General features: G+C 36.0%; 1 protein-coding gene across 9 annotated transcripts in view; it reads right to left on the bottom strand.

The window, feature by feature from the left end:
- Window positions 1-3,555: 3,555 nt before the first annotated feature.
- The window catches only part of SLC38A9 (solute carrier family 38 member 9), an 83,837-nt gene continuing 75,527 nt past the window's right edge, over window positions 3,556-11,865 (bottom strand). For 8 of the 9 annotated variants that reach the window (XM_060635773.2, XM_060635770.3, XM_060635769.2 and 5 more), the window contains 3 exons: window positions 10,462-10,610; window positions 5,503-5,592; window positions 3,556-4,338 (listed from right to left, as the gene is read on the bottom strand). In XM_060635773.2, coding sequence (XP_060491756.1) covers window positions 4,173-4,338; window positions 5,503-5,592; window positions 10,462-10,610 — 405 coding nt within the window. In that variant the 3' untranslated portion in view covers window positions 3,556-4,172. Of the gene's footprint in view, window positions 4,339-5,502; window positions 5,593-10,399; window positions 10,611-11,865 lie in introns of those variants that run through there. The other variant, XR_009611037.2, reaches the window with a different exon arrangement.

Genomic DNA, 11,865 nt, shown 5'->3' with positions numbered 1-11,865 from the left:
CAGTTCATGGGTCCGAGCCCCACATCGGGCTCTGTGCTGACAACTCCGAGCCTGGAGCCTGCTTCAAATTCTGTGTCTTCTTCTCTCTCTGCCCCTCCCCCACTCATGCTGTGTCTCTCTTTCTCTCTCAAAAATAAAACAAACATTAAAAAAAAAAAGAAAGAAGAAAATTTAAACAAGCCCATAACCAGCAAAGAAATTGAATCAGTTATCAAAAAATCTCCCCACAAGTAAGAGTCCTGGGCCAGATAGCTTCCCAGGGGAATTCTACCAGACATTTAAAGATGAGTTAAATACCTATTTTCCTCAAACCTTTCCAAAAAAATAGAAATGGAAACTCATTCTCTGAAGCCAGCATTACCTTGATTCCAAAACTAGACAAAGACCCCATTAAAAAGGAGAATTATAGGCTAAGATCCCTGATGAACATGGATGCAAAACTTCTCAACAAGATACTAGCAAATCGAATTCAACAGTATATGAAAAGAATTATTCACCATTATCAAGTGGGATTTACTACTGGGCTGTGGGGCTGGTTCAACATTTGCAAATCAATAAACATGATACACCACATTAACAAAAGAAAGGATAAGAACCATAAGATCCTGTCAATAGATGCAGAAAAAACATCTGACAAAATACAACATCCTTTCTTGATAAAAATCCTCAAGAAAGTAGGAATACAAGGAACATACCTCAAGATCATATAGGCCATATACAAAAGACCCACTGCTAATATCATCCTCAGCAGGGAAAAACTGAGACCTTTTCCCCTATGGTCAGGAACATGACAGGGATGTCCACTCTCACCACTGTTATTCAACATAGTGTTGGAAGTCCTAGCCTTAGTAATCAGACAACAAAAAGAAGTAAAAGGCCTCTAAATTGGCAAGGAAGATGTCAAACTTTCATTCTTCGGAGATGACACGATACTCTACATGGAACATCTGAAAGACTCCACAAAAAAACTGCCAGAGTTTATATATGAATCCAGCAAAGTTGCAGGATATAAAATCAATATACAGAAATCAGTTGCATTTCTATACAACAATAATGGAGCAGAAGAGATATCAAGGAATCAATCCCATTTACAATTGCACCAAAACTCATAAGAAACCTAGGAAAAAACCCAGGTAAAAAGAGGTAAAAGATCTGTATGCTGAAAACTATAGAAAGCTTATGAAAGAAGTTGAAGAAGACACAAAGATATGGAAAAAAATTCCATGCTCATGAATTGGAAGACTATTGTTAAAATGTTGACACTACCTACAGCAATCTACACATTCAATGCAATCCCTATCAAAATAACACCAGCATTCTTCACAGAGCTAGAAAAACAATCCTAACATTTGTATGGAACCAGAAAAGACCCTGAATAGCCAAAGTCATGTTGAAAAAGAAAACCAAACCTGGAGGCATAATTCCAGACTTTAAGCTGTATTACAAAGCTGAAATCATCAAGACAGTATGGTATTGGCACAAAAACAGACACATAAATCAATGGAACACAATACAGAACCCAGAAATGGACCCACAAAGATATGGCCAACTAGTCTTTGACAAAGCAGGAAAGAGTATCCAATGGAAAAAAGACAGTCTCTTCAGCAAATGGTGCTGGGAGAACTGGACAGCGACATGCAGAAGAGTGAAACTGGACCACTTTCTTACACCATACAAAAAACAATTCAAAATGCATGAAAGACCTAAATGTGAGATAGGAAACTATCAAAATCCTACAGGAGAAAACAGGCAGCAACCTCTTTGACCTAGGCTGCAGCAACTTCTTGACATGTCTCCAGCAGTGAGGGAAACAAAAGCAAAAATGAGTTATTGGGACCTCATAAAGATAAAAAGCCTCTGTACAGCAAAGGAAACAATCAACAAAACTAAAAGGCACCGACAGAAGGGAAGATATTTGCAAATGACATCTTGAATAAAGGATTAGTATCTGAAATCTATAAAGAACTTACCAACCTCAACACCCCCCAAAAAAAAAAAAAAAAAAAAAATACTCCAGCGAAGAAATGGGCAGAAGACATGAATAGGCACTTTTCCAAAGAAGATATCCAAATGGCTAACAGACACAGGAAAAGATATCCAACATCACTCATCATCAGGGAAATACAAATCAAAACCACAAAGAGATACCACCTTACACCAGTCAGTGTGACTAAAATTAACAACTCAGGACACAACAGATGTTGGTGAGGATGTGGAGAAAAGGGAAACTCTGGCACTGTTGGTGGGAATGCAAACCTGTGCAGCCACTCTGGAAAACAGTATGGAGTTTCCTCAAAAAATTAAAAATAGAACTACCCTATGATCCATCAATTGCACTACAAGATATTTATCCAAAGGATACAAAAATGCTGATTTGAAGGAGCACATGTGCCCCAATGTTTACAGCAGCACTATCAATAGCCAAACTATGGAAACAGCCCAAATGTCCATTGACTGATGAATAGGGGAAGATGATGTGGTACCTATATACAATGGAATACTACTCGGCCATGAAAAAGAATGAGATCTTTCCATTTGCAACAACATGGATGGAACTAGATTATATTTTGCTAAGCGAAATAAGTCAGTCAGGGAAAGACAGATAACATATGATTCACTCCTATGTGAAATTTGAGAAACACAACAGATGAACATAGGGGAAGGGAAGAAAAAGTAAGATAGAAACAGAGAGGGAGGCAAACCATAAGAGACTCCTGAATACAGAGAACAAACTGAGGGTGGCTGGAGGAGAGGTGGGTGGGAGGATGGGTTGAATGGGTGATGGGCATTAAGGAGGGCATTGTGGGGATGGGCAGTGAGTGTCATATGTAAGAGATGAATTACTGGGCCCTGCTCCTGAAGACAAGACTACACTGTATGTTAACTAATTGAATTTTAAAAAAAGGAGGGGGCACCTGGGCAGCTCAGTGAGTTGAGCATTCGACTTTGGCTCAGGTCTGATCTCACCCTTTGTGAGTTTGAGCCCTGCATTGGGCTCTGTGCTGACAGATCAGAGCCAGGAACCCACTTCAGATTCTGTGTCCTCCTATCTCTCTGACCCTTCCCCATTCACGCTCTGTGTCTCTTTTTCTCAAAAAATAAATAAACATTAAAATTTTTTTTTTAAAAATTCGGACTCCCTAATCCTTTTCTCAGATTCAGGGATTTAACCTCTTCTCTGCCATTTAAGAAGTAAGCGGTGGAGTGGTTGGGGAACCAGTTCTTGGAAGTCTTACCTCAAACAGAATTAATTGTTTCCTGGATTAATCCCCAACACACTAGGAAGGAAGCCTCACTTTTCCAGTCCCTTCTCCATTTCCTTTCTCTCTTATAAGGACTCATGCACCTGACATTCTTTGCCAGGTTTCCTATATTCTTCCCCATTGGTCCTGTCATGACATCCTATGCAATGCTCAGAAATCTAAAAAGTAAGAGTCCTCTTGGGTTGATGGAGACAACCATACTGGTTCCTATGCAAAATGTGGCTGGGGGAACTAGAATTCTGACCTAAGTCACTGGTACTAGATTAGAAACAAAAGGAGTCAGACAGCAATAAACTCTCCCAGTTCTTTTATTTTGTGTAAATTTCATGACCACAAAGCCTATACTGACATTCTTTCTCTCTTTTAAACAGAGATTAAGGATGCAGTTAAGAGTTCACTCTATTAACACTGATGCCATGGAAATTTCTTTTTAAAAATGAGGTATTTGGTTTACTGTCCCAAACAGTAAATGTTTGGACAAACTGCAGAAATGATCTAGCAAGTAATAAAATGAAAGTGAATACATTCAAACATAAAACAGAAATAGCATCTGGCAATAGTTGCTGTGACACCCTGAGAATCTTTACTGTAGTCAAAATAAACTTATGCACCTTAAAACTGTAAAAGCAAAAACCAGCGTGATTTTTCCTAAGGGCTTACGCTTCTACTCAGAAAAGACAGTGAGAATGAGGAGGTGGTGAATATGAAAAGAGATAAAGATCATTGCCCCCTTTTCCACTCTAATCAAAATTACTTATTAATGGACCTCCATTTCCTTTTTTTTTCCCCCAAATTATCTTAGGAAAACATTTAGAATTACAGCAATAACACCATTTACAAGTGAATTTATGTGGAATTGTTGTCAAAGTTGAAAATACCACAAAAGATCTTGAGAAAACATTGAGTATTTCACATAAAAAACTGAACAATCAAATTAGCCAGGCCCAAAATGATGATGAAAACGTGAAAGATTAATTTCGGCCATGTCAGACGGTCTTCTTGGTGGAGGGAAATTATATAGGTGAGAGATGGGTATATGAATACAAAGGCCAGGCCGCATGCTGCTCCTGAATACCTGTGAAATAAAAACTTTTTGGATTAATATTAATCTTGCATTTTGTTTTTGCTGATTTACAATTAAGGTAAATATAGTACCATTTAAACCCTCTTTAGTCTAATAAGGCAACAAAATTATTTTTGATTCAAGTGTTGTAGACATAATGCATGTCAGTTGAAAACATTTTACTTGCTAAGCTAATATAAAATATTATTTCCTGTTCATCTTTATAGCATCTGCTTGACAGAGTTTTTTATGCATCTTTCCAATCTCCATAGTTCTTCTATGTCTCCATGTTTGTGGCTGCTTCCTCAGAAACATCTGGAGACAGGCTTCCTATCTTTGATCTTTTATAAACTAATTATGCATTCTGAGTCTTTGAAGGACTGCTAGCATCTGCTTGAGAAGGAGAACAGATGAGTATCTCTGTGGTGTTCAGCATAATTATCAAAGATAGTAACAAAAATACCTCAACAAAAGACTGTCAGATCCGCACTTTCTTCTTCTTTACCCTATCCTTAGCTTAACAGAAACTTGAAAATCCATTATATTCAATAAGCATCAGGCCAATGCTCTCTCCTGATTCTTGCTACTTTCTTAGGTAAGGGTCTTCAAAAAAGTGACTCAGCCCTGCTTTCTATAGTCAAGGAAGAGAAATCAGCCCAGTATTCCATGAGAATGTGAGGTCACAACTTCACTCCCCATCTATTCAACCCATCACAACATTTTTAGAGAAAATATATTAAGTAAAGAGCCATATGGGATCTAAACTCCCATCTCAACTCTTACTCTCTGACTGCAACTCACAGTGAAACATGTTCTTGATAGAAATGGATTTAAAAACTTAGAACACAGCCTTAACATACTAGAGATCTTCAGGTACTCCAAGAAGTTACAGATTTTATATAAAAAATTTTTTATCTTGTATAAAGAGAAAAAGGTATAAAAGAAAAAGAGAAGGGGAAAGATGCCCAAGGGATAACGGGGCTTCTAGAATCAGGAAGAAGCAGTGATGGAAGATAATGAGCACTTTGACAGCAGAGAACTACATTTGAATGTTACCAGTTTTAAATACAATAATTTCATATAATTAAATTAACAACAACAATGACAATATCAACAGGAAAACCATAAAAATAAAGGCCAATATATGAAGGGACAGAGTTTCCTTATAGGCTGTACCTTATGATTCCTCCTATGTTTGGGTAGAAACAGGCCATGATTACTCCAGCTCCCACAATAATTAGATTAAGAATCAGCACGTGGAAAATGCTAGAAGTTGAGGAGTTTGGAAGAAAAGATAAAAATAAAAACAGGCAAATTATAACCATTAATATGAGAATAAAATTCATTACTAATATTTTTAAAATGAAAATGTCTTAAACTTGACAATAAAATTGCAGCAAAAATTGAAGGCAATGATAGTACTCAATGATAGTGACAGGACAGTGACCTTGGTCCTTTTGTGTAAATATATGAATAGGCTAAGATTTGCCAGAACAAACTAGTATGTATCAGAGTTCACACCCTTTGGTCTATAATTGCATTTGGAATTTCTTAATAAACAAAAATATGAAAAAGTCATTAACTTCAAGATATTTGTGGCAAAACCAGAAGTATCCTAGATATACAGCAAGGTAATAATTTAACTGATGGGATATATTAAAAAGTATTCAAAATAACTTATAATTGTTACCTAGATGGTAAAAAGTCATCTAGACAACTTGGAAAAAAGCTAGCTAGATTTTTACTACAGAAAATCTGAAAACATTTGAAAAGATATCAGAAGGAAATATACTAAAAAGGCAGTAATAATTGTGTTATGATTTGGGATTTGGAGTAATTTTGCCCCTTTTCTGTATTTAACAAACTTTCTATGTGTTTTTCTGTAAAGTATTTATTTACTTTAAGGGAAAAGGCAAAACGGGCAGGTTTTCATCCTTCAGGTTCAGTCACTTAAAGATATTCAGTGAATAGAAAATAATGAATAGAAAAATAATGTAGGGGTGCCTGGATGGCCCAGTTGGTTAAGCATCCAACTCTTGATTTTGGCTCAGGTGATGATCTCACAGTTCTTGAGTTCAAGCCCCACATCAGGTTTGTGCTAACAGCGTGGAGCCTGCTTGGGATTCTCTCTCTCCCTTTTTCTCTGTCCCTCCCATGCATGTGCTCTTTCTCACTCTCTCTCAAAATAAATAAATAAAGAAAAAGAAAAAGAAAAAGAATGGACATAAAATTTGATGCTCAAGAAATAACTCCATTTCCCAAAAAGTTGATTCTTAAAAGCCAAATTTATACCTTAAAGCAACCTTGTGAGCCCAGGTTATCAGAAGGTAATTAAAACCCAATAAAGATTATAGAGAATAAGGAAAAATATTTATACAAATAAGCAGTTAGTCCTACATCCTCATGAATTACAAAGGTATTCAGGCTTCCAGATCTTATTATTTATCTAGAAACTCCAACTTTAAAAATTGCTCCAGAGCTTTGAGACAATGGCTCTTTTGTTATTTCTGTGTTATAATAGGAAATAACGTTGTGTATTTTCCAAAGAAGTGGTTCTGAGTGTAACCACAAACCCCAGGGAAGTTCCCAATACCTTTTCAGGAAGTCACTGAGGTAAAAATTAATTTCAAATCATAAAAGGCATTACTTGCTTTGCAAAAGCAATTGTAGGTAAAACTGCTGGTCCCTTAGCATGGATAGACAGTTGCACCATTTTGTATTCTATACTGTATGCTTTATTGCAAAACACTCTCAAGCAAATCCTTCATAAAAAAGTAAAAGTTATTAGTTTTATTAACTTTCATGTTTTCGACACACACCTTTTTGCTATTCTGTGTGATTAAACAGGAAGTACATAATACAGCTTATCTGCTGCACGGTGAGGTATATTGGTTGTCTTGAGGAAAAGTACTTGTGCAACTGAGCTGGAGAGCAACCTAGCCGTTTTTTCCAAGGAATGCTATTTTTATTTGAAAGGCAGACAAACTGTGGTTCTTCAGACTCGGATATTAGACAGACATTTTCTTTTTCTTTGTTTTTAATTTTTTTTTTTTTGACGTTTATTTATTTTTGAGACAGAGAGAGACAGAGCATGAATGGGGGAGGGTCAGAGAGAGAGGGAGACACAGAATCAGAAACAGGCTCCAGGCTCTGAGCGGTCAGCACAGAGCCTGACGCAGGGCTCGAACTCACGGACTGCGAGATCATGACCTGAGCCGAAGTCGGCCGCTTAACCAACTGAGCCACCCAGGCGCCCCGACGGACATTTTCTTAAAAATGAAAGCTTATGATCTTGTCACTTCAAGGAAAACATGTGTATGTGTTGTCAATGATAAAATTTGAGCTTTCAAGTAAAAATTAGAATTTTGGACAGCTTGTACTTGCCACCCTCAGTTTGACAGTTTTTCAATATTTAAAGAGGTTTATAATGAAATTGGTGGCAATATTACGAAAGTGGGTTTTGATATTATAAGGAAGTGTGTCAACATTTGGAAGATCTGCAGAAATCAGTGAAATGATATTTTCCAGGTGACTAAACATGATGTTACAAAAACATCACGGGTAAAGGATCCAAAGTGTAAGACAGACCAATGGGTTTTAATATAACTGAATTTCTGATTTGACTAACTTATAGGAAACTACCACTTGTTAAAATTTGGCAAAGTATCAAAGAAGAATATGCACAATAGTCTGAAAAGGCTATTAAAAGATTGCTTTTCCAACAACATGTCTATGTGAGGCTAGATTTTCTTCATAGATTTTAATGAGAACAACATATTTTAACAGACTGAATGCAGAAGGTAGGAGAATCCAATTATCTTCTAGCAAATCAGAGTTTTGAAAATGTGGGGTGTCTTGCTGGCTTAGTTGGAAGAGCATGTGACTCTTGGTCTCAGGCTTGTGAATTCAAGCCACATGTGGGGTGTAGAAATTACTTAAATAAATAAAACTTTAAAAAGTTTGGAAAATGTAAAATAAAAGTTTTTTGGGAAACAATTATTTTTCATAAATATGTTATTTTAAAACAAGTAATAGTTTTATATTATTGCTTTTTAAAAATATTTTATTTAATGCTTATTTACTTTTGGGGGGTGTAGAGGTAGAGAGAGGGAGACACAGAATCTGAAGCAGGCTCCAGGATCTGAGCTGTCAGCACAGAGCCCGACGTGGGGCTCAAATTCACGGAGTATGAGATCATAACCTGAGCCGAAGCTGGATGCTCAACCGACTGAATCACCCAGGCACCCTACTAATGTTTTTTGAATAAATTCATTAATATTTAAAAATTTTTCAGTTTTAATTTTTCATATGTTAAATATTGATAGATATAACTCACAAAAGGTAAATAAAGTTCCTGGGGGTTCTCAATAAACTTTAAGAGTATAAAGGAGGTACTGAGCTCAAAAAAGTATGCTCTGAATCATGCAGTCTGTAGAGGACTTGTAACTGCAGGATAAATGGTAGTGTGTTCCTGGTGGTAGAGAAAGAAATGCAATGTGAACATGAAAGGGAAATTTCAGACTATTTCCAAGAAGAAAAAACATTCTAATAGCCACCATTATGTAAAATAATGGCAGAAAACAGGAATAATTCATTTACCTAGAATTTTTTTCATCTATGTCTTCATTGTATTTATTTTATTCTGGTGAATGTAAATACAACACAGGGTATAAACACAATAGGAGTCTTGTATGTACTGAAATCCAAGATGAGCAATGTTAGAACTGTAGCTGTTGCTACTATCAATGCTAGAGACCTGGTACCTCTGGACTTTTGCTTTCATAGATTTTTTATTTTTAAACAAACATATTTATATTAATTATTTAGTGAATGAGGGAAAATACTGCATTAGTTCACTTTGGAGAAGAACTGATGAAGACTTGTTTTAGCTGGTTACTGTAAATGTAATTACAAAATTTTTTGTATGAAAGTTTTCTTCATTTAAGACCATTTATTTCAAGTAAAATAGGTTAGGACTAGGTACTTTTTAAGAGGATGAATCTATACTAAAACTTAATGTTAGCAGGACTTAACCAGGAATCCAGCATGAAGTTCTAGGGAAACACTGAAGCAGTTTATGAAAATTTCTCTTGGATGAGGGTGATTAGCTTTGAACAGATTTTCAAAAGGACTCAAAACTGCTCTATCACCAATAAGAGACTGAAAACTATAGCAGTAGTTACAGGAACAAATAGGAATTTAAACTTGTTATATATCTCACCTTCAATTCTAAACAATTATGATTTATGTAAAAATGCATGAATGTTAGGGGCACCTGGTGGCTCAGTCGTTTGAGCATCCGACTTTAGCTCAGGTCACGATCTCACGGTCCATGCATGAGTTTGAGCCCTGTGTCGGGTTCTGTGCTAACATCTCAGGGCCTGGAGGCTGCTTCGTATTCTGTGTCTCCCTCTCTCTCTGCCCCTCCCTGGCTCATGCTCCATCTCTCTCTCTCTGTCTCAAGAATAAACATTAAAAAAATTTTTTTAATGCATGAATGTTAATAAATATATGAGTAAATATTAATAATCAATAACTAAAATAAAAGAGTTGCTTCTCATTAGCCATACATTGCCAATACAGGTACTATATACTATTAACTTCCTGGCAATGTGTAAATAAATTGGCAGCTAAAACGTAAGATAAACATAACTGATATCAGAGCTAATATAACTAAACTAGAGGGGATTATCTTTATTTATTTATTAAAAAAATTTTTTTTGATGTTTATTTATTTTTGAGAGAGAGAGACAGAGTGTGAGTGGGGGAAGGGCAGAGAGAGAGAGAGGGAGACACAGAATCAGAAGCAGGCTCCAGGCTCCGAGCTGTCAGCACAGAGCCTGATGTGGGGCTCGAGCCTTGAGATCATGACCTGAGCTGAAGTCAGATGCTTAACTGACTGAGCCAGCCACCCAGGTGCCCCAAGGGGATTATCTTTAAATCAATCTGGACAAGGAAGTAGCTTCTAATTTTAAAGCTCTTCAGGGAAAAGAACACCAGTGACCTATCTTTAGTAACCATTTTCATTAGGCAAATTTTTATAGCAAAAGGATCAGTCACATTTTAAACTGACCTGTTTGCACAGTCATTTGTTGCTTGGCACATCTTGCTGGCCAAGAGAAGAGGAGCCCTTACCTAGGATAAATGTCACCGAAGACATGGCCCAATAGCTGAACCCGAGCCAAATAGCCTAGGAGTGGGTATACAGTCATCATCTGGAACAGCAGGAATATCCTTGCAATGAAGGACAGGATGTCACTGCTAGGGAAGTTGTCTAAAAAATTCTAATCCAAGAAAGATAATGAAGTAATGTTAAAAATCAATTCAGTATATACAAATTTATATAATGGAATGTCTGTTTTTGACATTTTGAGTTGAACATATGTGCAACTCAAATTGTGGTTTGCTCATCCACAAACTGTTTACATTAACTATTATTCTTCGATGAACCAAGTACAGAAATTGAAATAAGTGTTTAGAAACTTTGATACAAATTTGACATTGCCGCATTTTTATTCAGTTTTACAAAAGTATCAGTCTTCAATTGATTTGACATTAAAACAAATGACAAAGAAACCTTCCCCTTCGCTCTGGATCACCTTGTATCATTACTATTTGCAGGCTATAACTAAAAGAAGGATTTATTTTTATTTCCTGTCATGATTTTATCCATTTTAGTTTGGCATCTAAAAAAAAGTTAATCAGAATTTTTTTTTTTTAATTTTCAAATAAGAATACCATAGCTATTCCTATTCCCAAGGGAGTGACCTTTATATGGGATTGTTCACATTGGGGGAATTTTCAGCAAGCATCTTCCTGCCAAAGAACTTCTGGAATCAAGGAAATCAAGAGAAGAACATTTCAAGCTATCGTAACAGTAATAACTCAAACTTATTTCTCTTATAAAGATGAGAACATTATTAATGTTATTATGCTGAAATAACTCTTATAATTCATCCATAATAAATCACACTGTATATTCCACAACACTCTTATTGGAGGAATTTCTTATTGGAGGAATTGGAGACTAGAAAAAAGCCATCTGTAAAATGCTATTTTTGTGAGAAATCTGTCAGTCAGTCACATTAAACTAGAAACTATACTATTCCTAAATTTATGATAGGCCAAATCAAATAAAGTATTACTTATAGCAACTTTTTTGTAATTTTTTCCTTTTATTCATTCTGTCTTTCCCTCTCTTTTTAATGGTTAAATAGTCTTTCTTTGTTTTACTGGCTGCCATGCAGTACAAAATGAGTGTTAGACCTATTATTGGGGACTGATGAGCAAAGACATCAGATTATCCAGGACATTTCCAGATCTGGGCTTTGCAAAATAAGGAGATTGAATGTATTCTCAGTGGAGGTTTTATAAATTCATGAATAGCACTAGTAACAGTTTTCCAAACAATAATAATAGTATGCACACAATAGGAATCATCTATTTGAGTGCCAAAAGAGGCCAGCATACAGTATGCTTTCTCAAGAATCTCTTTAAAAATCTATGGTGTATGTATTACACTGCTTCATGGGATAGAAA

This window comes from Panthera onca, chromosome A1 (assembly GCF_046562875.1).
Source record: "Panthera onca isolate mPanOnc1 chromosome A1, mPanOnc1 haplotype 2, whole genome shotgun sequence".
In the NCBI taxonomy this organism is placed as follows: Eukaryota; Metazoa; Chordata; class Mammalia; order Carnivora; family Felidae; genus Panthera; species Panthera onca.
Note: the sequence above shows the minus strand (reverse complement) of the source record. Positions and strands in the feature narration are given on the sequence as shown.